The sequence below is a fragment of the Phascolarctos cinereus genome, unplaced genomic scaffold (genome assembly GCF_003287225.1).
Source record: "Phascolarctos cinereus isolate Bilbo 61053 unplaced genomic scaffold, phaCin_HiC Scaffold_726;HRSCAF=1367, whole genome shotgun sequence".
Taxonomy (NCBI): domain Eukaryota; kingdom Metazoa; phylum Chordata; class Mammalia; order Diprotodontia; family Phascolarctidae; genus Phascolarctos; species Phascolarctos cinereus.
This window is the reverse complement of record NW_027556098.1, coordinates 152,501,658-152,529,165: the sequence shown is the minus strand read 5'-3', so window position 1 is coordinate 152,529,165 and position 27,508 is coordinate 152,501,658. Positions and strand designations below refer to the sequence as shown.

Below are 27,508 nucleotides of genomic sequence, written 5' to 3'. Positions count from 1 at the left end.
TGGGCATCCTCTCAATTTCCAATTCTTTGCCACCACAAAAAGAGCTGCTATAAATATTTTTGTACACGTGAGCCGTTTTCCCATTTGTATGATCTCTCCGGGATATAGCCCTAGAAGTGCTATTGCTGGGTCAAAGGGTATACACATTTTTATAGCCCTTTGGACATAATTCCAAATTGCTCTCCAAAATGGTTGGATCATTTCACAACTCCACCAACAATGCTCCAATTTTCCCACATCTTCTCCAACATTTATCATTTCCTGTTTTATCATGTTCATGCCTGCCAAATTTAACATGCCCTTTTGTCACAGTTTACTGTCTCCATACCTCTTCTAATGTTATTGCCTGTACCCTGCTTGACCAAACCCTCGGCCCGACACCACTGTTTCACTTAAATTTATCTTTCAAGACCTACATCAAACAGATCCTCTTTCATAGAACCATTCCTGATTACCGTGAGTGGAAGCTTGTCTTCCTTCATGCTTAACTGTCATAGCACAAGTCTAAACGTCTTACACACTTATCATTCTACTTTGTACTACTAATTTCTACATTCCAATTTCTCTACTTAGGCTCTGTGGAGAGAGAACATGTCATCCAATGTTATATTCATCTCAGCTCTTAGTAGAATCCCTTACACATATGAGGTGCTCATCGTTAAGCAAATAAACTGATTATTCTTCCTGTGCCTTTCTAGACTGTAACCTTAATCTTATCAATCTTTCCTCAATGCCTTCAAATCATTTTAATTGGTTTTTTCTAGACACAATTTTTTTCTTTCTTAAGGCGAAGTAATGACAACTGCACAAAGTGTTCCAAGGTTTTATACAAAGGCAGAAAAACATTTTTCTGTTTTGTTTTGAATGCTTTAGGAATATTGTGTCCTTTTTTTTTCTACTGACACATTAAAAATATCTCTTTAGGAAATCTTCTAAAATTACCTCATGGGTCTAACTTGTAGCTTAAAACCTATCAATTTGTGGGTGGTACTTGCATTAACATACTCTAAATTATTTATGTAATACTTGCCACAATAAAGCTCATCTAACACTTTACTAATATGCAAAATCTCTTAAGATATTTCTGGTTAACAGCTTGACATTTCACTCAGGAAGAATATTATCTGCAAATCTGAGATATTTCACTACACAATTCCTCTCTAAGATCATTTACAAAAGTTAAATAAGATAGGCATCACCATGAATCACTGCAAGGATACCCCATTAGCTAAATTGTTCATTTAGGGAATATCTGTTATTCAGGCTATTTCACTATTATGACTCCCGTTTCTTGAAGTGGCTGTGTGGTTGGGAACTAATCTTATACTTGACATCCACCCCTCTTGTTTTCCCTCCAAATTTTAGGCACACCTTTTGGGCTTCAGGTATGCTGCATGTGTGTACACATGAACATTGCATAAAAAATACCTATTTCAGCAAAGCCCTTTTAAATATGAAAGACCAAGCAAACCCCACAAACTTCAACACAATAATAAACAGAACACTGACAATACTGTCATCTGATAACACTAGCTCTGGCCTGCCTTTAAAACATCAAAGATCTTGGAGACTGAAGTAGGGTGGACCTTCATTAGGGTTAATTTAAAAGAAATTTACTCAAAGCTGGCTTCTTCCATTCATATATGCAGTTTCCATTTTTTTTTTAACATCCTACTTGGGTAACTTTAACCTTTCTGGAACAGCTTTATTTTATCTTAGTAAAATGAGATCAGAATAGAAAAAATCTCTTAGATCCATGCTAGCATGGATCCCTAAGAAACCACCTAAAAAGCATTAGTACTGTAAGCTATGATTTATTTAATTCACAGTTTTGGAATTACCCTTTATCAGAAGCCTCTTTACATGTAATAATAGAAGGAGGGAATAAAAAAAAGCCTAAGGGCTCTCTCTACACTTTCTGAATTTTCATTTATCTGGATAACACCAAGTTTGGATTCAGATCAATATAAAGTGATAGTATATGTAGCACTATTTATAAATTATTTATGTTTATTCATTGACTATGCAGCTATAAACACTTTTATAAAAAAGCATTAACTAAAGCTCTTTGTCCAAAAGGGACAGCAATGGGAACGTTTTATGTTCAAGAAATAAGTAATGTTCAAGATACAGCTTTACCTCATTTTATGCCCTGAATGAACTATTAAACATGGTGTAGAACGTGAAACTTTGCGTATTAAATCCAGTTTCTGTATTAACTTCCATTATTACTTCTGAGATACATTCTCAACAGAAACAAAATTGGTCCTTACAAACAGTAAAGATCACACATTAAGAATGCCAACAATCATGTCAAACAGAACTACACCTTCTGTCTGTTGCCTATTTGCACTAAATTCTCCATCAACTCATTAAAAGCACTTTAAAATATTTTAATTCATTCCATTTCAGAGGTAGTTCCTAAAGGCTCCATGATTTGAATATTGTTTGCATTCTTTAATGCAATTATTCCAGATATGCTAATAGAACTCATTAGATAGGAGTCACAACTTCTCCAGATCTCAGTGGTTCTCCCAATATATATAATACTCACTTACACACAGTGAATTATGCAACAAGATACTGAAGTGTCCCAGTTAAGCTTGATGAATGCCATGCTAACCTCCACTTGTACAAAGGATCTCTGAAATTTAGTCTTTTACTTCTTCTAAATTTTGTTTTGAATATTAATGGCATCAGACATGAAGGCTGGATCCTTACTAATCTTTATTAAACATCTTTGCTATAAAATATGGTTAAAGTAAGCTCATCATACAAATGACCCCAAAAAATCAATTTATATTTGAAAAGAACAGCATAAAATTGTTATTTAACCAATGAATTCTATTGCACAGTTATTTAAAAACACATTTGGTCATTGATAAATTATCCATACTTTACGATAAAGGTAAGAAATTACAATTTTAACTTACTTTTTTCATTTTCATTTGTACTTTCAGGTTTTTCACTTGCCAAGTCGTGAAATTTCACAGGAACATACAGAGGTTCACTCTGACATGGAAAAAATAACAACTGCAGTTAAACCAAAAAACATCACATAAAATTTATGTAGGTAATAATTAAATACAGGTATAATTATGATGATGTCATTAGTAAGATTTATAAGACATAATTTTTTATAAATTGCATTTAAGGATTTTTAAAAGCTGTTGCTATGTAAAAGAATGCAACTAAGTCACATAGATGCTAGTAAGTCCAATGACTCAACAATTTAATTTAATTTAATTTGGTAGAAATGTTAGCGTAGCATATATAATAGATTACAGATATATCACTTTCTGCCTCTCATTTTCTAAACAGTTGGCTGCTTTTCCTCGAACAAGATGCCTCTCTCCTTCGCCCAATTGTTTCCACCCCTTCAGTTTAGAAATAACTTAAAAACTATCCTATATCATAAAACTTCCTAATAACAGATCTCTACGGTTTATAATCAAGACATTCTTGGGTAACTGAAATAAATCTGTTGTTCTGTAAGAGTTCTTCAGTGTTTTTATATATGTTTTATCTCCTCAATTAGACTAAGCTACTTGAGGGGCCAGACTATGTCTTCTATTTCTTTGACCATCCTCTAGAGCTAGGGTTCTTAAACTGGGAAGTCAATGAACCTAGATGGGAAAAAAATTCCAACTTTATTTCAATATAACTGGTTTCCTTTGTAAATTTTTGTATTTAGTTTTATGCATTTAAACACATTATTCTGAAAAGGGATGTAAGGGATGTATAGGTTTCACCAGCCTCCCAGGAGTCCATGAAATAAAAAAGGTTAAGAAATCCTGACCTGGAGCATGTGCTATATAGCATATTGCCAAAAGGCGGCACTCAAATACTGCTTCTGACACAGGCACTCAAGAAAAAAAATTTTTTGGTTACTCCTTACAAAAAATGATTATTTTAAAAAAAAGGTCAATAAAATTCTGGTACTATGTACAACTGGCTGGGATTCTGAAAGACATTTTTTCTTACATTGAATTTCTGTTTATGGAATTTGTTTTTAAAAAAATTAATCCATACCACTTAGAAAGTAAACAATCAGAATTTAATTAGAACATAAATGAGAGGGGCAGCTAAGTGGCACAGTGGAGAGACACCAGCCCTGGATTCAGGAGGAACCGAGTTCAAATCCAACCTCAGATACTTGACATTTACTAGCTGTGTGACCCTGGGCAAGGCCCTTAATCCCAGCTGCCTAAATAAATAAATGAGCAAGTGAGTAAATAAATAAATAAATGAAAGATAAGCAAGAAAGCATCTTAACTATAAAACTTCCTTCCCTTATGCAGATAATCTATATTGATCTATTCTAAGTCCCATAAGATCTAGGCCTGACTCTCTACCTCTTTGACCTCCAGGGCCCTATCCCTAACAGACAGCTCAAAAATGGGTAATAATGACAATGATGACAATGATGACAAAGATATTTCTATAGCAGTCACTCCTGGCTGATGGACAAAAATATTTTTCTTCTAATTTACAAAGGCAACAACATACTTCTTATGTGCACTTTCTTTTTGTCTCTGCAGGGTCCCACAAAAATATCTCTTATTTTGAATTTTGAACTCCTATACCTTGAAGAGAAAAAATTTCAAGGCACAGCCCTTAGGAGAGCTATCAAAGTCAATGAAATGGCTAAACAAAACCTGCTTTTATCTCTTTTCCATGGTTCCACTCTTCAGCCCCCATTTCTGATGCATGGGCCCTACAAATGCCAGATATATAAAAAGTAACAAAAATAATTCCAAGGTAGTGCTAATAAATGTGAGAGGATTAAGAAAAGCTTTTTGTAGAAGTGATACCTGAGCTGTGCTCTGAAAGAAGCTAGAACATAAAAGTGAGGATGCAGTACACTCTAGACATGGTGAACCATTTGTGCAAAGACATGGAAGCAAGGGGCAGCTAGGCGGCGCAGTGCATAGAGCTCCAGCCTTGGAGTCACGAGGACCTAGGTTCAAATCTAGCCTCAGACACTAACTAGCTGCGTGACACTGGGCAAGTCACTTGACCCTGATTGTCTCACCAAAAAAAAAAAAAACAAAGACATGGAAGCAGGTATGAAATGTCATATACAGGAAATAGCTAGCCAGCATTTTGATTATATGAAGACAAGAAACATGAAACAAAGCTGGAAAGGTAGATGGAAGTCAGAACTATAAAGGACTTTCAATCCCAGGTTTAACATTTTATTGAAGAACTTTGAGTAAGAGAAAGTAACATGGTCAGATCTTTATCTTAGGGATATATCTTAGCAGCTATTTTGAGGAAGGACTGAAGAGGGCAGAAAACAGAGACAAGGGTACTAACTAGGAGAGTACTGCAATATCCAGGTATGCAAAGGCTTCATGAGTAGAAAGAAAGAGCTGGCATTTATATATTGCATTATGGGTTTACAAAGTGCTTTATCAATGTTATTTTATTTGATCCTCAAAACATTTTTGAGAGGAAAGTGCTATTATTATCCCCACTCTATAGGTGAGGAAATTGAGGCCGGCACAGGTTAAGTGATTTATCCAGGGTCACAAAGCTAGTAAATGTCTGAGGCAGGATTTAAACTCAAATCTTCCTGACTCCAAATTCAGCCATGTATCTGCTGCTCTGCCTAGACAAATGAGAGTGGAGATAGGATGAAAAAGGCTAACATCTACTTCCTTCCTCTATCATTCTTTGTTTCTCTTTCCTTCTTTCTCTTTTTACTACTATTTCTCCAACGATTTGTGGTTTTGGTGCCAAAATGACATGGCACTGATGGCCACTGCTTGCTAATCAATAAGAGTGGTTCTTGTATAATAGTCAATAAACCAAATGACCACATAATGTTTTTTGTAACTTTTATTTCTTTGGCTCTTCCCTTTGCTTACATCCAGTTCACTGACATACACACTGGTTAAAGGTTACCAGTTATGTAAAAATCAAGTAACTTACACATTACTATATTCACTTCAATTTCACAATGAAGTATAATCCACATATTCTCTTCAAATGAAAGATGACTTTCGGGAACAATCATTCTAAGGATTCCTTTCAGTTTTGATCAATTTATTATATATGACAGAATTGCCTTTAGCCTTTTTACAGCCTTTACACCAATAATTCAAATATCTTATAAAACAAGCTAAGTGGAATTCTAGGCAAGTTCACATTCATTAAATTTAAATTTTTCTATTCATTAGCAATTAACCATTTTACAAAAATCTTCCCACTTGTTAATATTTTGTTAGCATTAAAGCAAATACCAAAATAGGATTTTAAAATGTTACAGAGCAATTTACTTAATAACAGCTCTAAACTCTTCAAATCAGGTAAAACTCACCAAAGAACTATTCATGGTATTATCTGTAGTACAAGCAGCAAAGTAACCTTCAGCATCTGCAAACTGAATAGAGGAAAATTACCATAAAATTAACTCACAATCAAAATCTATCATGAATTTATCAAGCAGAGAGGGCAAGCCTACTCTTAATTCACCATTCTATGACAGCCAGGGAACTAAGACAATCACTTGGAATGAACAATAATATCATTACAAAATATTTCCCTCTCTTCCTTCTACTATCTTATATAAACTAAAGAATACTATATTCTACTAGAATTTAAGTTACTAGAAAATTTCATTTTTAAAAATGTTTGGAAAAAATATATCCTCAATGCTACCTAGGAAATTAAAAAACATTCCATGTGTGACATTAAAGTTCCAGACCTTCCAAGTAAATTCTACACATACAGTGTCTTGTTCATAAAAACAAAACTTTTTTTTATCAAATTCAAATGTTAATGCAAAGTATGCCAAAGGTGAGAAAAAAGGACCAAGTTAATCTCTAATCAACACCATTAACTTTAACCTATACCTCAAAGACAGGGAGAATTAATAAGCTATTTCTGACAAAATTGGGGAATTAATTTTTCAAAACGCCTTATGGAGAATTACACAACTTAGAAATAACTATTCTATTCAAAATTAATGAAAACAGGAGCAGAAAAAAGCTGAAGATCAGCTTTGAGACTATTCATTCTTATTAATTCAACGTCAACTTTTCTCCCCATTTCAATTCTATAAAGAAGGTGTACTACTATGACAATTTCTAATTCTTTCAGTGCCATGATGGAGTTTATAATGCTCTTTTAATGCTAAATGGATAATCCGGTTCATTGGACATCTGAAATTCAGTCTGTAATATGATCTTTTTCCCCTAATACAAAATATTGAATTATTTTGCAAACACAGACAATTTCTTTTCTTTCTTTTAAGATTGGGTCTGCCCATCTGGCGTAGGCCAGAAATACAGGGCGCTCCTCAAAGGCCCAATCCCCCTACTGATAAGGACAGCAGCTTCTACTTGTTCCATTTCCAGCCTAGGCTGGTCACCCCACCTTAAGCAATTTAATGACCCCCCCACTTCTGTGGGCTCACAATTAAATGTGGAACACTGTGCAGACACCCAATAGACATAGCCCACTGAAGTTCAGAACTTTGGAGCTCAAAAGATTTGCCACCCACAGTCTTGCAGGTATCAAAGATTCAAGGTGAGTATGTGCCACCATACCTGGCTACACAGTCAACTTCCAACTAGTTAGTCTACTAATTCCTCAAGCTATTGGTTGCTTCTCTGCTTCCTTTTTTTCATTCTCTCTACTGTTTTTTTTTTGTTATTTCACTAGACTTTAACAACTCTCAAAAATATAGGAAAAGGAGAAGAGATAAAACTCAAATATGTCTATTTTGTTCATTATTAACATTTAATTAATAGTTTAACATTATTAAAACTACTGGCTATAATCAGGACTTGGTTTTGTTGGGGTTTTCTTACTTCTATGATACCTCTACACACCTAATGCCATTGGCAATTAAGATGTGGCTGCCTTACAAAAATTTAAACATCTCTAAACTCTGATAAAATGTATACTCTATCTCCCCGCCAAACACAGAAATTATGAAACTTACAAAAGCAGCATGTCTTCCACGAAATCCTCGCGTGCACTGTTGCCTCCATGGCTTCCAAATAATAAAGCCCAAGAGGTATAAAACAAACATTGATGTTTTTGCAAAGGTGCTGAAGAATGGTTTATTATATTGAGTAAAAACATACTGTGGGGGAAAAAAGTTAAATAGACTATTATGAAATCATTGAATCTTACTATTAATCTTTACTAAGACAAAGTTATAATTTTTTTAACTTAAAAATTTAAAGGTCAGATGAAGAGAACAATAAAAAAAATCATGGAAATAATTTGTCAAAACACTTATTGCTGCAAATCTTATGTTGCAATAAGAGATAAATTTTAACCATATACCTCTACAACAAAGGGAACACTCACATGCACACAACTAAGGAGTAAATACCCTAACTTCAAAAATGCTATAAGCCAATAAAACTTTAAAATGCAAATATCACTAAGTTTGAAAGCTCTTTGTGGATGACAATTCAGACTAAGAAGCAATATGTCAATGTGTATTAAAAAAAATCTACCTGGGAGCACAAAAACAAAAATCAAAATACATAAGAATGTATACATTATATGTTAAATATATTAAAGGATTTCTTTCATATTAATTTAACCCATTTCAGTTAAATACTTACTAAGCAAATAAGTTCAAAGTACTGAGCTACCCATCAGTGAAACAAAGACAAAAATTCAAGTCTGTATCCTCAAGGGCCTTTTATTCTTCTTTGAAGAATAAATGTACATAGTGTATACATGTAAATAAATACAGAGTAATGAAGGAGAAAAAGCCTAGCAACTGAGTGTCCTGGGAAAGCTTCATCAAGGAAGAAGTACCTGAGCTGAGCTTTAAAGGATTCAGAAAGATGAAGCTGAGGAACAAGTCAATGTTAGGCATGGGTGATAGCTTGTGTGAAAATGCAAAGGTAGGAAATGACAATGTCAAATTTAGGAAATGGTATCTAGTACAACTGGACTGGAAAACAGACTTTAAATGGCAGGCTATAGAGTTTATATAAATAAGGGGGTCACCTAAGATTTTTGAACAGAGAAGTGGCATAGTAAGATCTATGGCTTAGAAAAACTGTTTTAGTAACTGTGTGAAAGATGGATTGGAGTATAGAAAGACCAGAATCAAAGTGACTTTCACAATAATCCAGAGGAGAGGGAAGCCTGAACCAGGGAGGCAGCTGCTTGAGTGGAGAGAAGGAGATGAGCACAAGAGATGTTATGGAAGTGAAATCAACAGGAATTGGCAATTAACTAGACAGAGGGGACAAAGGAAAAGAAAGAATCTAGGAAGGCTCTTTAGTTACATGTGACAGCTTTAACAACATAAAACTATTATTCTTACTTGGCTCCATATTGAGAAAATAAGTAAAATTAAGTGTTCTCTATCTATATCAGGGGAGCCTAAGTTCTAACTAAGGCTGAATGAAATTTCTTTTTCTACTAAAGTTTAATACTTAACTGATATAAAAATTAATAAAATACATTATCTAAGGTTCATGTCCTTACTACCTTTAAACAACTGCTTATTTTCCTGAATTCTGGTCCAAAACTCATGCTGTGTTACAAGCATTAAGTCATAAAAGTTATCAGCTTCACCACTGAAAACTACTTATTCTGGGGAAAAAAAATCACATTCCCCATCCCCACTCCCCAAAAAGCATTTTTTAAAGTATTTTAACCAAGATCTAGGAAGGCTTGGATGAAGCCAACTAACAAACTTATTAAACAACTATCATATTGTAAGTGTGATACTATGTTTTGCTTTTTAAACAAATGATACTTGTTACATATACAAGCATATACAAGGTCAAAACTTGACTACATTAAGATCTAGTTATTTCTAAAGAAAAAAAAACTGTCATCTTCATAGAAAGTGCTATTAAATACCAAGTAAGTTCAAATAATAATGACACTAGGAGAGAAAAATAAGACTCCAGAGTTCTTAATGAGCTCATTACCTAGTGAAATGCATAAACTTTTACTAGAAAGCAAGCAATTAATTACATAATGCACAGCATTTCATGTTCTTTTCAACATCACCATCAACAAACACTTATTAAGAAAATTGGAGGGGAGATATATTAAGGGATATATTTTCAAAGTTATAACTCAGTATTATTTTGTTTAGGTATCTTTTTTTTTTAAAATTCAACTTCTATTCATTGGAAAAAGCTTCTCTGCATCAAAAACACACTCAGATATACTTACCAACATAAAGAAATATCTTCAAATATTTATTTGGAAAATCTATATTATCATATTTCTAGCCTAAAATAAGACTCATTCATATTACCTCCCCTAACTGAATGCAAGGAAATCAGGTGAAATCAAGCTTTCAGTTTAAAGTTGGGCTAAAAATTAACACCACATCAAGAGAAAAATGAAAAAATTCCACAACAGCTATAAGACTACCTAGTCCTTTTATAAGTGTGCTCTTCTATTAGATACATGAAGTTTGCTTAAAATAAAATTATTCTTTGAAAAGTTTAAATTACTTACTGAAGTAAGTTCTGATGAAGCAACCCATATAACATCCACAAGTAGGAGAATAACAATTCCAAGAGCCATTCGCCTCCGCTGAGTAAAAGCACTGCTCTGGGAATTCATTCGGTTCATGATAAATACCCACACCATTTGCAGTCTATTAAAATAAATACAGACCATATTAAAAGACATATGTGGGAAATAACCACATAAAAGTAAGCAATTCAGCAGAACAGAAATATTTTATATTTGTTACCTAATATAAATGCAAATTATTTCATAATCATAAAGCAAATAAAAGGGCTTGTACTGACCTCCCTTTAAAGGCCTTTTTCAGGTCTTGAAGAGAAAAGCTTGAAAGCTTTGCACAGCTGAGAATATTACAGGCTGAAGAATTCAAATCACCTAAAAACAACAAAAACAAAAGCTGAGGCTTAAAAAGTGAAAACTTAAGACACACTAAAGTATAACACTTTAAAAATTTAGCTTCCAAGATCACTGAAGCTGGTGCTATTAAAAACTGCCTACACAAAAAATAAAAGTTCTATACTTCTCATCTTCTTCAAATATGCCTATTTGAGAGGATTCCAAGAATAAATAAAAAAAGATCAATCAACAAGTATTTATTTATACATCACTATTTGTCAGGCACTGTGCTAGACTGAGGATATAAGTACACGGAACTTATCTAACTCCCCTTTTATAAACTTTAAAGATAGTGGTCATAAATCAAGTAATTCACATAAAACATTGTCAAACTGCACACAGGAGATTTTAATAAACATCTATTGCATTAATTTATATAAACTAGTTGAATAACGATATGGTCAATACCTTAGAATACATCTTCTCTGAGGCTACACATAGTCCCTAAATCTGTCAACAGGCATTTATTAAATGCCTACTATGTGCTAGGCACTGTGCTCAAAACAGGGGATGCAAAGGCTTCCCCAAAGAAACTCCTCAAAAACTTCCCCAAACAAACAAGTCTTTATTTTCAAGGAGCTCAGTCTAATGGGGAAAAGCATGCAAACAACTATGTACAAACAAAATATATGCAGTAAAAACTGGAGACAATCAACAAAAATACGGGGCTCTAGCATTAAAGGGTGATCAGAAAAGGTTTCCTATAGGAGGGATTTAGCTGAGATTCGAAGGAAGACAAGTAGATGAGGAGATGAGACATAGGGCCCATATCCTAGAATTGGCAGTGTATCACACCTCAGATACTTATGACCCTGGGCAAGTAGCTAAATCTCTTCAACTTCAGTTGTTTAACCTGTAAGATGGGAATAATAATAGCACCTACAACTATTGGCAGAATGAACTACAATTTAGAGCATATGCCCGAGTTCAAATTCTGTCTCAGGACAGAAGGTAGTTAATAGCTATGTGACTCTTGGAAACTCACTTAAACTTCTGCCTGTTTCCTCAATTGTAAAATGAGGATAATAATAGCACCTACCTCCCAAGATGGTTGTAAGGAACCAAATGAGATATTTGTAATTGTCTTTGTACCTTGTGTTGTACTCTTTTGACCCTGCATGGGGTTTTCCTGGCAAAGATACTGGAGTGGTTTGCCACTTCTTTCTGCAGCAGATTAAGGCAAACAAAGGTTAAGAGACTTGCCCAGGATCACACTACTAATGACTGAGGCCAATGTGAACTCAGGTCTTCCCGACTCCAGCGCTGCCTTCCTAGGACCAACATTTGTAAATTGCTTTGCAAACCTTGAAAGGGCTCTACAGGTTGTTCCAAAAGTCTATTAAAATCTTAAAACTGCACTTTGGGGACAGTGTGTAAATGCTAGCTTTTATAATCAGGGTTTCAATCACCTAAGCAGATGGCTGAGCCTGGACTCAGGAAAACTCAAGTTCAAATACAGCCTCAGACACTGCGAAATGGGCAAGTCACTTGACGTCCGTCTGCCTAGGTTTCCTAATACGTAAAACGAGGATCATGATAGCACCTACTTTCTAGGGTTCCTCTTAAGCACCAAATAAGATATTTGTAAAGTGGGTTGCCTACCTAAAAGACCTCTATAGATCCTAGCTGTTGTTTTCTCCCCCACCCCCACATCTGAATCTACTTTCGAACGCGTGGATCCGGAGACCCCACCTCACACTGCTAAAAATACGGACTGAGCCCAAGGTCAGAAGACCCCTCCCCCAGCCCCGTGGTGGGGCGTTTCGGGTTTTGCCCGGCCCGGACAGCCCCGTTACCAAACCCCCCCAAACCGTGCCCCGACTTCGGCCATTCTCGCAGGAAGGGAAGCGCGGAGGAAACAGCTGGAGGTGCCCAGGCGGTGGCGGCCCCGGGGGACGCGCCCCACCGCACTTCCCACGCCCCATCCCTGGCTGCGGACGCCGGCCCCTTCCCGGGGTCACTCAGCAAACTCCATTTACCTCCCGAAAACGGGGGCAGGGGGCGAGCTAACGTGTTGGGGGGGGGTCTGATTTTTTTTTTTATTTTAAAGAGAAGCGAAGGCAACGACCCGCGTAGGGCCAGGGAAGGAGCGAGGAGAGGGGAGGCGCAGGGACGGAAGCTGTCAGGGGCGCCGACCCTCTCCCCGCCTGCCCGACCACCGTGGTCGCCCCCACCTGCCTCCCTCGCCCCCTCCCCCTCCCTACCTGGCCGTCCTACGCCGCGATGGCGTCGTGGCGACACCATGAGCGGCCCCGGCCGGGCCGGGCCGCGCCCCCCCTCCGCCGCTACAGCTCAGTCCGCTGCGGCCGAGGTCCGCTGAGGGGGCTCACTGAGCCCGCGCACTCGTCATCTCTCCCGACAGGGGAGAGTGGAATCCAGGGCTCGCTAAAGCCTCCTGGGCTCCCACGGGGAAAGGGTTCCCAGTCGCGTCTCTCCTCGGGAGCCCGGGAGGGGGGCGGGGGGAGGTGGAGCTGAGCGGAGCTGAGGAGGGGGCGGGGACTAGCAGTGATGGCCGCGGAGCTCTGGCTCTGGCCCCCGCCCCCTCCTGGACACCCACCCACTGACGACACGCTAGCGTCACCCGCTGCTTCCGCGCAGGCGCAAGGGCTTGCGGAAGCCAAGCCTCTTTCTGGACTGGTGTTGGAAGGTGAGGTGGTAGTGATTCTTTAGGTTGGGAGTAAGGCTCAAGAGCTGAAGACCCCGAAGGGTAAAAGCTAGGAAGGAAGAATTAGGTATAAAGATGAAGCCTGTCACCGAATGAATGACCCCACCCCTTTAGCCCTGACACCATTTTAATCCTGAATAAGTGGAAGTGATTAAGCAACTTGCATAAAACCATCGAACTAGTTCCGAATGATTGGGCATCGAGGTGGACAGAGTGCCTGACCTAGAGTCAGGAACCCGAGATCAAATTCAGCCTCAGACATACCAGCTGTATGACCCAGGGCAAGTTACTTAACCCTGTTTGCCTCAGTTTCTTCAACCCTAAAATGAGCTGGAGAAGGAATGCCAAACTACTCCATTATCTTTGGCAAGAAAACCCAAATGGAGTCAAGAAGAGTCAGGACTTGACTGAACAATAATAACAAAGTTTGGAATGAAGGCTTCCAGCTTTTGCCAGCATTGAGAGTGAGCCCAAAACTTATAAAGGGAAATGATCTGGCTGATGTTGGCAGGAAGAGATTAGAACTGGGGTTCTAATTTAGGTTCCAATGTACCCCTTAAGCTGAGTCTTTGAGTGGGGAAAAATTACGTCTTTATTTAATCTAACTTTTAACTGAAATTAAGCATTTCCTCTCATTGTTTAAGGCATTGAGAAATGCACATGGGTCGATTCCTAGAGCTAAGAGTTGAATGCATGACTTCTCATTCCAGATCCATTATGCTTCCAGCAGTGGTGATCCTATTATAGCTTAAAGTAAAAGAGCTTATCTTCTTAGTTTATATTCTACTTTGGGTTATCTGTTTAGGGAGACTCTGCTAATGTAGCAAAAATAATGTATTTAGCTGGAGTGGGTTGCGTAGTTTCACTCTGCTCCATGGTCATGAGATACCTCTTGGCGGACTGACTCACAAATGCAGGCTGTCATGCTGTTAATAGGTCACAAGGGGTCTAGTCAGAAAATCTGGATAGATGAGTAAATACTTCACTAGTCGGGGTTGGGGGCCTTCCCCCACTCCCAGGCAATCTGGTAATGGTATGTCAGTTTAATAGGACACTGGTTTAAGACTGAGAAACAGATCCAGAGAGATGAAGTAATTTCCCCATTGTCATATAGCTAACAAGTGTTGGAACTGGGACTTGGGCCCAGGGCTCCTGATTCCTAGTTTATCCCATTCCACTGTGCCAAACTGCCTATAATTTTTTAGGGGAAAGGAGAATAGCTTGTTTGAGGCCCTACCTGTCAGCCCACCAAAGGGATGCTAATTTAATCAATTTCATTTTTCACACAGTGATCACATAAGTATCTTCCCATATCCCAAGAATCTTCCTAGAATAGAAGAGAAAAAGAGCAGAGAATCAAGTGAATTGATATTTCAGATCAAAGGATTGCAAGGGGCATTGAAGATCATCTGGTCCATTTTACAGATAAACTAAGGCCCAGGTAAATGAAATGACTTGCTGAAGTTCACAGAGTTTGGTTGGTTGGTTGTTGTCCTTCCTTCTGGAAGAGGACCAAAATGACATCAGTATGTTAGAGGTAAGTTACACTGTGTCTGACTGTGGCTGATCAGACCAGTATGAGCTTGGAATGTTCTGCCACAGGTCAGCCACAAATAATCCCTGTAAACATTTGGGGTGGTTTCTCTAAATTTGTGCATCTAGAGTTTCTTTTGAGTTACTTCAATTCTGCCCTGCTTATAGAGCACAGCACCTTCTCTGATGAGGGCACACCATGCTGATTGGTCCTGTGCCAGTATCTCCCATGTCACACCGTTCTAAAGTTCTTAAGAGAGACCTTGAGAATGTCCTTGTATTGCTTTTTCTGACTACCACGTGAGTGCTTGTCCTGTGTGAGTTCTCCATAAAAAGTCTTTTAGGTTTCTTACATGTGCCTTACAAACATATTTTCATAGCGCTTTCTGTTAATCTTTGCCCTTGTTTCCAGGAGTTTTATGTATACAAATTAATTAAGATCCAAAGGCTTTTGTTTTAGTTAATTTTGAGAATGCATCCCTTAATATCCCAAGAAGTAAAGTCTTGGCAAATATTTTCATTCATTGTTGAAAAAATAAGACATGCAAAGGTCAAGTGACTTATGGAAAGCTGCTTAGTTTGGTTTCAGTTATCAAAATTACATGGGGACATAAAATGTTACACAATTTCAAAACATTTCAAAATCACACATTTATAATTCTATAAAAATACCTCAAAAATTCTCCCTTTAGCCAAATCAAAAATCCCATATACCAAATCCCCAAGTTTATCCTCTGCTAGAAACCTTCTGGTGACAAAGAACTCGAAGCTCTGTCCCTCTCCCTACCTCCAAACCTCAATGAGGGGGGCCTGTTTCTTTGGAACATTCCTAATTGTCAGGAAGTTCTTTCTATTAAGATGAAATCCATTTCCCAGCTACTTCTACTTGTTGGTCAAAGTTCTATTTTCTGGGACCAAGCAGAACAATTCTAATTTCTCTTCCATGTTACAATCTTTTATATATTTAAAGACTGCTGTTCTATATGCTACTTCTTACCCTCAAGTCTTTTATTCTTCAATTCCCCCACTTCTTTCAACTAATCCTTGTAATGACATGATAGTTCTTTCACCATCCTAGTCCCCTTCTTGTCTCAAACTTGCTGCAACTGGCTTTTAATCCCTATAAACCTGCTCCCCTGGCTTTAAAGCAAAGATAAAAACATAATTCTAACAATTAAAAAATAATTCAAAAATAAACTGACAAATAAATTGCATTTCTCCATTATAAATTTTCATGATTGTCTTTTAACAAAACACTCACCACAAACAGTACTTTAAATTTTGATCAAACAGTGGAAACAATAATTTAATTTTTCCTTGAAGAGGTACAATGTAGTTTTTTTTCCATTTCCTTTTTAATTTTATTGTTCTCAGCTTTTGCTGGAATAGAATACATTTCCTGACAACTTAGTACCAATGAACCTGTTGATCTCAATCTCTATCCAGCCAGTTTCTGATAAATTATTCAATAAACACTTCTAATAAATCTTTCAAAAAGTTATCTATAAAATAAAGGGACTTTAACCATCTTGAAATTGTAATTCTTTGGAATCTTGACTGTTCACATTGATATAAATTATTCTTGTACCATAATTTTTTTTCTTCTGGATATTATTATTACTTATGTTTCTTTAAACATTTTTTAGGGGTTAAGTTTATGTCACCAAAAAACTAAAACAGATAAAAGAGGAAAGGAGGTAACAGGTCTCAGAAAGGTATAGACACCTTTCTCTAACAATTAAATGAAGCAAAGGTAATTGGCTAAGCAGAAAAAATTAGCCATGATAATTAGCTCCTGGGCCTAGCAGTTTTAAATAGTAAAGACTTGGAACATTTGGGGGGGGTTGTGGGAGAGAGAGGAAGAGGAGAAGAGAAAGGAGAAAATAGAAGAAAAAAGGAGGAAATGTCCTCTCCTTCTCTGTCTCTCTGTCTGTCTGTCTCTCTCTTTCTCTCTTTCTCTCTTTTTTTATCTTTCTCCCCTCCTTCTCCCTTTCCCTCCCTGCCTTCCTTTGCCACACATGGTGCCTCACTATGAAACTACTCTTAAGTTTGAACCTCCTCTTTACATAGATACTTGTGTTCTCTCTAGATTTATTGAGGAATGAAATGTTTTGTAGCTATGGTTTTTAATTATTCATCTTAGTAAATGTCCAGCCTATGTTAGTTGAGTCTGTTGCCTAACTGTCAGAGGAAGTACATTGTCGGTTCATGAGTTGTAGCTTTTGGAGTAGCCAGCCACAGGGTTGCCCCTGAAACCCCAGGTAGCAGCCACCCTCTTGGACTCTATGCTTGAGTCCTGAGAACCAGGTTGGGGAAGTATCCCAGAGTGCAGTGCACAATGCATACAGAACAGATAAAAGGTGGTCTTGGAGGGGAAAGTAGTAGACACCAGGAGAGGCCTCTCACAAAAAAGGTATTTTTGATCTTAGTCTTGGAGAAAGCCAGGGATTCTAAGAGGTAAAAGTAAGAAGTAAGAACATTCTAAGAAAACAAAGACACAGAAACAGCTGAGATAGTGTCGTATGAGAGATAATAAGTTCACTATGATTGGACTATAAAATGTGTGGAAGGGAATTAGATGTAAGAAGACTGAAAATGTAAGAAAAGCAGGCTATAAAGACAACTTTAAATTCCAGAGAGAGTTTGATCCTAGATGTAACAGGCAGCCCCTTGTCTGTATTGTAATTCAAAAGGTCCATGATTTTATTGGTATGGGTTACCACTCAAACACAGAAAACATCATAGCCCTTCCACACTTGAAGAGGCTGTCTTAATGAGTTCCTATAGTTAAAAAAAAATTAGCTTCCCACCTGGAAACTAAAATTCTGATGCCATCTCTCTGCAAAGAATTTTCATGGTCCATCACAAGGACCCTATTTGTAGCCTTTCAACTTGGCAGGACCTGGAAGAACTTGTGTTCTATCAGTATAGCCTTTGAGAATCAAAGGTTGCTCTATCACAGTTACAAATCAGAGCAGGACTTGAGGTATCATCACACTTAATAAAGTGTCAGGCATACCTGCTTCTTCCCTAAAAAAAGATGAAGACAAATCCACATAGACCATCCGCAGAGGATTCTCAAACCTTTTTAGCTGTTTTAACTTTTCTGTCAGTAAATATTTTGGTCCATTTGCTTTAATCCTTGTTTAGGTATTTAATTCTGTTCAATACTCTAAAAAAAAAAAGCTATTAAGATTGACTTCTGAAATAAACAGTACTGGTTCTGCCTCCCCAACCACTCCTCTGTATCTTCCTCCTAAAACTTCCTAACAGTGAATGTTCTTCCAAAGGTTAGTCTTCGTCTACTTTTTGACTTTTTTTTTAACTTTCTTCCTTGAAAAGTTCATTTTAATCTTAAGGCTTCAACTGTCACTTCTTTAGAAATCATTCTGCAGGTTAGACAGATTAATACAAGGGTAAAAGAAACAGTTGTCCCCAAGATCCCCAAGTTTGAGTAGAGTCAAAGCTCTATTTAGAATGCCTTTGAATTTCTCTGCCTGACAGCCTTTCATTCTCCCTTCTTGTCACTTTAGCTTAAGATCAAGTACCTTCCTGCTCTACCTGCTTAAACTCTCCCCAATAGTCCACTTCAGATTAAGGGCCTTAGAGTATGGTTAGGGACCCCACCTCAAAGAAGATTTGAGTCAGGAGTGGGGAAAGAGTGTGGAAAGGATGAAAAAAAAATCTACTCTAAAAGGTAGAAATGGTGAATAATGGCCAGAGGAAGCAGCTGCTAGACAGGGTCATGACTTTAGTGTAGTATCCTTCAGTTTCATCTACCATATGGCTCTCCCATGAGGAAATAACAACATTTTCTTCAGCTAAGAGTTGAGAACCCATAGCTCTCCTTATTGGTGCCTTTCTTTCCACTTACTTCATACTTAATAAACCCCTGTTCAGAACCCAGCTCAATGACAGTCTTTAGATGCCTCAATGCTGCCTTTCTTACTACAACCCAGCACTGGGGCTGGTGGCTAAATTGTTTTGGTGCACAGGATTATCACTCTGAGAAATGGGTAGTCATTGACTCTCAACCCTACACCCCACCCCATAAACACAATTTATTGTAATCCAATCAACATGTTGGAAGAGAGACTTTGTGTCTTTTGCCTCAGGGCCCCACCTGTTCTTAATCAGCTTTCCATTGTATATCTTCAGTCACAGAATCTTACAATTCTAAATTCGGAAAGTTTTTCAGCTGTCATATGTCCAACCCAATCGGCATTTCTATATATTATTGACAAAGCCCAGCAGCAAGAGATAGAGAAATTCCATTTAAAGTTATTATAGACATTATAAAATATTTGGGAGTGTACCTGCCAAAACAAAGCCAGGAACTGTATGAACACAGTTATAAAACACTTTTCACACAAATAAAGTCAGATCTAAATAATTGGAAAAAATATCAGTTGCTCATGGGTTGGCCGAGCTGATATAATAAAAATGACAATTCTACCTAAATTAATTTACTTATTCAGTGCCATACCCATCAAACTACCAAAAAGTTATTTTACAGAGCTAGAAAAAACAATAACAAAATTTATCTGGAAGAACAAAAAGTCCAGAATATCGAGGGAACTAATGAAAAGCAATGCCAGGGAAGGTGGCCTAGCTGTGCCAGATCTTAAATTGTATTATAAAACAGCAATCATTAAAACTACTTGGTACTGGCTAAGAAATAGAGTGGTAGATCAGTGGAATAGGTCAGGTATGCAGGACACAACAGTCAATGACTATAATACTCTACTATTTGATAAATCCAAAGACCCCAGCTTCTGGAATAAGAAATCAGTATTTAGCAAAAACTGCTGGGAAAACTGGGAAAATGTATGGCAGAAACTGGGCATAGACCAACATCTTACACCCTGTACCAAGATAAAGTCAAAATGAGTACACAATTTAGATATAAAGACTGATACTATAAGCAAACTAGAAGAGCTGCCGCCTTGGTGTCAGGGGGACCTGAGTTGTTCAAATCCGGCCTCAGACACTTGACACTTGTTAGCTGTGTGACCCTGGGCAAGTCACTTAACCCTGATTGTCTCAGCAAAAAAAAAAAAAGTTAATTATTTGAAACTAAGTATAAAATTTTATAATTGAATGGAATTTCATCTTATTAGCATAAACCCAATATTCTGGTCCAGGGGTTCTTAATATTTTTGTGTGTGTGCCATGGTGGACTTTTTTGATAGTCCAGTGAATCCAATGGACTTCTCAGCATAATGTTTTTTTAAAATAATTGAAGAAAATGCTAAATTTTAGTTAGAAGTGGGTCAAAATAAAAATACAATTTTTTTTCCCAATTAAAAATCATAAAGATTCTGAAATCTACCTGAGTTCAAATCCAGCCTCAGACACTTGACACTTACTAGCTGTGTGACTCTGGGCAAGTCCCTTAACCCCATTGCCTAGCCAAAAAACAACAACAACAACAAAAAGATTCTAAAATCTGTCAGCAGATCCCAGGTTAAGAATCCCTGCTAATCTGGTCAAATTTTTTTAGCCCCTGACCATCATCCAATGTGTTGCCCATTTCTGCACCTTTATATCCATTAGAAGTTGGATGAGCATGACATCTATGCTTTATTCAGGTCAATGATAAAAAATATTAAATGGCACAGGTCCAAGCAGGGATCTTTGGGGTACTCTATTGGGCACCACCTTCTAAGCTGATAATGAACCATTAATGATTCTTTTGCTATTCAGCCAGTTTAGAATCCATCTAAATATATTACCCTCTTGGCCACATCTTCTCATTATCCACAAGAATATTATGAGATACTTTAACAAATACTTTGCTAAAATCTAGGTAAAATATTTCTGTAATATTCCCCTGATACACAACTAGCTTCTAGTACATCCCCTTTTACCTGTGCTGTTTATTATGATTAAAATATATCCATTCAAAACACTTTCTAGTTACAGATTTCATCCTACAAAGTCTTGCCTTTGAGGTGACATTTCCCCTCACACGTTAGGACCTCTGCTTCCTCTTTATTTTGTCTAAACTTTGGTCATTTTTATGTAGACAATAGAGGCCAAAAGTTTTTGTACCTTCCTTGGATTTTGCGAACTTTTGGGTCTCTCAACTGCTATTTTTTTTTCCTTCCTTGTCATTATTCTCTGCAGCACTTTTTAAAGGAAGGGTTGCAATCCTATATGGGGTCTCATAACTGAATGTGGGGGTGGTGAAAAATTTGGCCACAGTAAAAGGTCTCTGAACACACAACTGAAAATTAATTAAAAATCAAACATGTAATGAATCTGAGGTATTTCTGGCAGCACTTGCCCATACTGCATTGTGCAACTTCACTACAGACTTGATTTTGAACACACGACATGTGCACTTTGCACCATGCATGCCATCATGCCATGCAATGCCAACAGCTACCAGAAACACCTCAGCTCAGATTTGAGACTATTGCATGTTGCAAATTGCAGTGTTTTTACTGTACATACAAAGTTTTCTGCTTTTACAGAAATATAATAGTTTAATTATGGAAAATAAAGGCTTTTAATATTTTCCTACCATCATTCCCCAGCATCTGAGTATCAAATTAGTATATCTTTAGATTGTATTGTGTTAGAATATTTGATTTTTAAAATTGCTGTTTTCTCCTTCTTTTACAAAAACACCAGTGTTTAATTGGAGCAAGACAAAAGCCCTTTAATAATATCTCTCCACGTCACTGCTGTATTTGTATGTAAGTGTAAATATTGTTTTTTTTAAATTAAGCACAAACAAATGTAATTTCATACACTAAAGCTAGTATTTATTTGAGAAATTATTGGCAATATTTATATTTTAGAATAAAAATGTTTTTTGATTAATGGATAAGTGGTTAAATTTAGACAGAAAAGGTAAAAATACTGATGACAATGCAGGAGAGTCTTCACTACCAGGTTGTAGTACACTTAAACTGACAAGTAAAAGAAAGCATGTTGAATCATTTTTGCAATATGGATTTACACATTGGTGTGGAAAAACCTCTTTGCTTAATTTATGATGAAGTTTTGACTGCAGAGAACATGAAAACAGGCAAACTAAAACAACATCTTATTACCAAGCATGCAGCATGCTACAATAAGCCAAAGAATATTTTTAACAACTTTTAAAATGTTCAAATAAAGAAAAACAGTGTTTTGAGAAATTTGTTACTGTCAATGAAAAGTACTGATCTGAATCTTACAAAACTTCTTATTTAATTGCAAAAACTAAAAAACCCTATGCAGTAGGAGAAAGATCTCATGTTACCTGCTGCTATTAAAATGTCAGAAATAGTTCATGGGGAAAAGTATGGGGATGAAATTTGTAAAGTTCCATTATTGAATGATACTACTATTTCCGAAAGAATTTCTGGAATTAGTAATGACCAATTCCAGCAGTTTATTACCAGGCTTAAAGGAAGCCCAAAGTTTGCAATTCAGTTAAATGAAACAACTGATACTTCTAACATAACACAGTTATTACTTTATGTAAGATATGTTTATACAGAAAGCATACATAAGGAATTATTGTTTTGTTGCCCTTTGGAAGAGCACTCAAGAGGGGAAGATAGATAGATAGATAGATGGATAGATATAGATAGATATACATATATAGATATAGATTTTTTTTTAAGTTGATGAATTTTTCACAAATTTAGGTTTACAGTGGAAAAATTGTATTGGAGTCTGTATAGACAATGCTGGAGCAATGATGGGTGAGAATGTTAGATTTGCAGCAAAAGTTAAAGCTGGTAGCAGTGAACATACCACTTTTGCTCACCGCATGATCCATCAGGAAGCACTAGTAGCCAAAAAAAAAAAAAACACCAGAGTTAAATATTGTGCTTCTCAGTAATATCAAAATCATTAACTTTATTAAAAGCTGTGCCCTTAAGTGTAGTTTGTTTTCACACCTTTGGAAAGACATGGACTCCAATCACAAAAACTTATTACTAAATGGAGAGGTAAGGTAGCTCTCAAGGGGGTAAAGTTTAAACAGATTATTGAAAATGAAAGACAAAGTTGTTTTATTTTTGACTGAGCAGAAATCCAATTTTGTTAATTTTTTTTCATAATGACTTATGGCTATCAAAACTGTTATTTGTCAGATATTTTCAAAACATCAATGATTTAAACATGTTGCTTCAAGGAAAAAAAATTGTAACATTTATGTTAAAAGATAAAATTGAAAGTTTTACTAAAAAAGTTAACATATGGAAGAATAGGGTGGAAAATGGTTCTTTACAAATGTTTAGAGCTACAGATAATTTTATAATTGAAAATAACCTTCCCAAAGATTTAATTGTAAGAGTTATAATTGATCACCTGTAGTGCCTGGAGGCAAAGTTTCAGAAATACTTCCCTTCAGATTTTAATTCTAAAAAACTAAGTTGGGTTCATAAACCATACTCAGTTGAAATTAAAAATGTCAGTCATCTGCCATTAAAAGTTCAAGAATTTGCCAAGTTATCAAGCAACACAGGTTTAAAACTTGCGTTTCTTAAAAAATTGTTAAATGAATTTTGGTTTGGAATTAGGACAAAATTTCCAACAATTTCTGAAATGGCCCTAAACATACTTCTGCCATTCTGTACTACGTATTTATGTGAAATGGCATTCTCAGTATTGACGATTATAAAAAATCAAAATATTGATAAACTCTGAAAAATGAAAGATGCTTTACATCCTGCAATATCAAATATTCTGCCAACATCCAATTCTTTATATAAAAATAAACAAGCATATCCATCTCATTAGTATGCAGATTTGCTTTTGTCTTTAATAAATGGTAAACTGATATGTATACCAAAGAATTGTCTTAGGATAAATTTCTTTATGATTTATTATCAGTAAATGTTTGATTTGTATACCTATTTTATATACCTGTATGCCCAGGGTCACCAAAAAAAAAAAGTTTAAGAAGCCCTGCTCTATGGTATCTACCTTACTTATCTGTAAACATAGATGCCAAATTTATAACAGTCTGTTGGTCATTTTCAATTTGATATCCTGCTCACTTCAAATTTATGTTCAAAACCAGCCTTACAAACCAACTCTTCCACATATAACTTTAACGTCTTGGCATATTTTTTTAAACTTTTCCCTTTAACCTTCACTTCTCAAATTCAATCAGTCATGACTGTCACTTCTATTTTTTTTGTTACTTCTCACCCTTTCCTTACTTAATTTAGGTCCTTATGACCTCATGCCTGGGCTTCTATTGTAGGATGATAGGATCATAGCTTTAGAAGTGGAAGGGACCTTAAAGGCCATCTAGTCCAAGCCCCTTATTTACAGATGAATAAAGTAGACTCTGCAAGACTAAATCACTTGTCCTAGTTTATAGATATTTTTATTTTTTTTGTTGTATTTTAAGTTCCAGACTGTCTCCTCCCTCCCTTCCTCTTTCCCATACTCTCACCCCATACTAAAGAAGGCCACCATTTCATATCATTCATAAATATGTGTAAAACCATGCTATGCATACTTCTATGTTATCAGTTCTTTCTCTGGATGTGGAAAGCATCTTCCTTCAAAGGTCTTTTGTAGTTGATTTGAGTATTTATAATACTCAGAATAACTTGGTTGTTCACAATTGTTCTTCAGACGATATTGCTGTTACTGTATACATTATTCTCTTGATTCTGCTCATTTCATTTTTCATTATTTCATGCAAGTCTTTCCATGTTTTTTATAAAATCAGTCAACTCATTATTTCTTACAGCATTGTATTCCATCACAATCATATACCACAACTTGTTCAGCCATTCCTCAATTGATGGTTATCTCTTCAATTTCCAGTTTTTGCCACCATAAAGGGAGCTATTATAAATATTTTAGAACATTTAGGTTCTTTTCCTTTTTCCCTGATCACCTTGGGAAACAGACCTAATAGTTGTATTACTGGGTCACAAGGAATACACAGTTTTGTAACTCTTTGAGCATAATTACAGATTGCTCTCCAAAATGACTGGATCAGTTCACAGTTCCACCAACAGTGTATTAATGTCTCAATTTTTTCATGTCTTTTCCAACATCTTTCTATCATTTTAGCCAATCTGACAGGTGTAAGATGATGTCTCAAAGTTATTTTAATTTGTATTTCTCTAATCAATAGTGATTTAGAACATTTTTTCATATGACTATATATAGTTTTGATTTCTTGATCAAAAAACTGCCTGTTCATATCCGTTGACCATTTAGCAGTTGGGGAATGACTCATATTCTTATAAATTTGACAAAGTTTTTTATATATTTGAGATATGAGACCTTTATCTGAGAAACTGTCTATAAAATGTTTTCCCAATTTTTTACTTTTCTTCTAATCTTGACTACATGGTTTTATTTGTACAAAACCTTTTTTAATTTAATATAATCAGAGTTATCCATTTTACATGCCACAATGGTCTCTATCTCGTTTATTCATAAATTCTTCTCCTATCCAGAAGTCTACCCCATTTAAAATAACTGTAGACTGTATAAAATACCTGGCAGTATACCTTCTAAGACAAACCCAGGATATATATGAACATAATTATAAAACATTTTTTATAAAAATAAAGTCAGATTTAAATAATTGAATCAATATTAATTGTGGGCAGAGCCAATATAATCAAAATGACAATTTTACCTGAGCTAGTTCATAGATATTAAGGGACATGTAGTCTCCTTACTGTTCTAACCTTTAATCTTTCCCCCTTCAATTCATTTCATATAGTTGTAAAATAAATCTTCCTAAAATGTTCTTTTTATTATCCCACTCCCTCACTCAAAAATCTTTAGTGGCTCCAGTGCTTACCCTGGCTTTCAAGGCCTTAATCTGAATAATAATAACTGACCTTTATATACTACTTTGTTTGTGAAACATAAATCATTTGATTTTTTGAGGTAAGTGCTATAGATATTATCCCATTAAGATATTATACCATAGAGAAAAAAAGAAGAAGTGGAAGCTGAGAAATATGAAGTGATTTTTTCCCAGGGTCACATAGCTAGTAAATTGTCTCAGGTAGAATTTGAGTTAAGGTCCTCCTGACTCCAAGTGCCATGTTCTGTCCACTCTACCATACCTCCCAGAGTACCTATCCCTGACCTACACTATTTCTCTAACTTTATTTTCCACAGTTTCCTAAAAGATACCTTTCCTTCCAGTCAGACCAACCACCTCACTGTCCTCCAAAAATATTCACAATATGATATAAGATCTATGCTCTTGGAAAATCTCTTAACCTCTCTAGGCCTTAGTTTCCTTACACGTAAAAGGAGGACATTGGTTAGACTTATTGACCCCTAAGGTTCTTTTTAGCTCTAAATCTGTGATCCTATGATCTTATCAATTTGAGTTCCCTCCATCTGTGCAGATTGCATATATCCATTCCTGCCTATGCTGTAGGACTCAATATAGGTTTGTCATAGAAGGTCTACCTACTGTGTTAAAAGTCCTATTTATTTACTCTTGACATTGCAAGGTTACCAGTAGATTGTTTTGGTTGTCCACTTGTCAATTCTCTTCAGCTAACCGTCCATGTTCTCTTCCCTAGTACAATTCTTTAATGATGTCCTTTAGTCCTACTCTTCTTCAGAGTTCCTCATTGAGTATATGCCATAGCCTCCACCCACCAAGAGCATCTCCATTGCCCTACGAACGATGCCTGTTTTTGACTCTTCACAAACAGGTATATCCTATATCTTATTGTCAAATATGTCTTGGAAAATACTACCTTTACTCATAGTACTTCTGTAGCCTGAAATGCATTAAATTTGCCTATTGATCCAAATCATGCCTTCTTTCAAATTCCAGTCTAAGTTCTACTTTCTCCCAAAACTTCTTCCAACATTAATTTCTGGGTTGGAAGAGTATGCAGGAGGTAAATGGCTAGGGGTGATCACATTAGAGAAAGATGGGGTACACAACAGCAGAGTAATACTTTTATCCTGCCTATTATTTGCAAAATATTATGTTATACACTGAAAAAGATAAGAAGATGCTGTCTAGTTGGGAAAATTACAGAAATACATGAAAACAAATAATGAAATTTGAATAACAGTTCAAGATAATAAAAAAGGTTTACACTTGACTAATTACCAGATGAATTCAGGGGCAGCTAAGTGGTATAGTGGATAGAGCACTGGCCCTGGAGTCAGGAGGACCTGAGTTGAAATCCAGCCTCAGATGCTTGACATTTACTAGCTGTGTGACCCGGGCAAGTCACTTAACCCCACTGCCAAACTAAAAAAAAAAAAATTACCGATGAATTCAAAAATGGCTACCAGCATCTTTGGTTTATAGATAAAAGAGCATTTTAGATTGTGATGGTCATAAATGGCTTACAAAAGAACTAAATGTTTTATCGAGCTCTAGATTATTAAATTTAGGTAGACATAGATGAGGTGAGGTAGGCATTCCAAAAGGATGAAACATCATGAGCAAAAGCACAAAGGCAGGAA

At 36.3% G+C, this 27,508-nt stretch overlaps 2 protein-coding genes across 23 annotated transcripts in view; one reads left to right on the top strand and one right to left on the bottom strand.

The window, feature by feature from the left end:
* Window positions 1-13,352, bottom strand: part of SLC35F5 (solute carrier family 35 member F5) — a 54,673-nt gene extending 41,321 nt beyond the window's left edge. For 2 of the 3 annotated variants that reach the window (XM_021009458.2, XM_021009459.2), the window contains exons 1-6: window positions 13,080-13,349; window positions 10,764-10,854; window positions 10,465-10,606; window positions 7,955-8,098; window positions 6,326-6,388; window positions 2,934-3,012 (exon numbers count right to left, since the gene is read on the bottom strand). In XM_021009458.2, coding sequence (XP_020865117.1) covers window positions 2,934-3,012; window positions 6,326-6,388; window positions 7,955-8,098; window positions 10,465-10,606; window positions 10,764-10,854; window positions 13,080-13,119 — 559 coding nt within the window. In that variant the 5' untranslated portion in view covers window positions 13,120-13,349. Of the gene's footprint in view, window positions 1-2,933; window positions 3,013-6,325; window positions 6,389-7,954; window positions 8,099-10,464; window positions 10,607-10,763; window positions 10,855-13,079 lie in introns of all 3 variants that reach the window. The other variant, XR_013483013.1, reaches the window with a different exon arrangement.
* A 103-nt stretch (window positions 13,353-13,455) lies between these two features.
* The window catches only part of LOC110223780 (uncharacterized), a 132,218-nt gene continuing 118,165 nt past the window's right edge, over window positions 13,456-27,508 (top strand). For 16 of the 20 annotated variants that reach the window (XR_013483011.1, XR_013483007.1, XR_013483006.1 and 13 more), the window contains exons 1-2: window positions 13,469-13,522; window positions 14,830-15,077. The gene's annotated coding sequence lies outside the window, so the exon portion shown is untranslated. Of the gene's footprint in view, window positions 13,523-14,829; window positions 15,078-27,508 lie in introns of all 20 variants that reach the window. The other 4 variants (XM_078146825.1, XM_078146824.1, XM_078146820.1 and 1 more) reach the window with 2 other exon arrangements.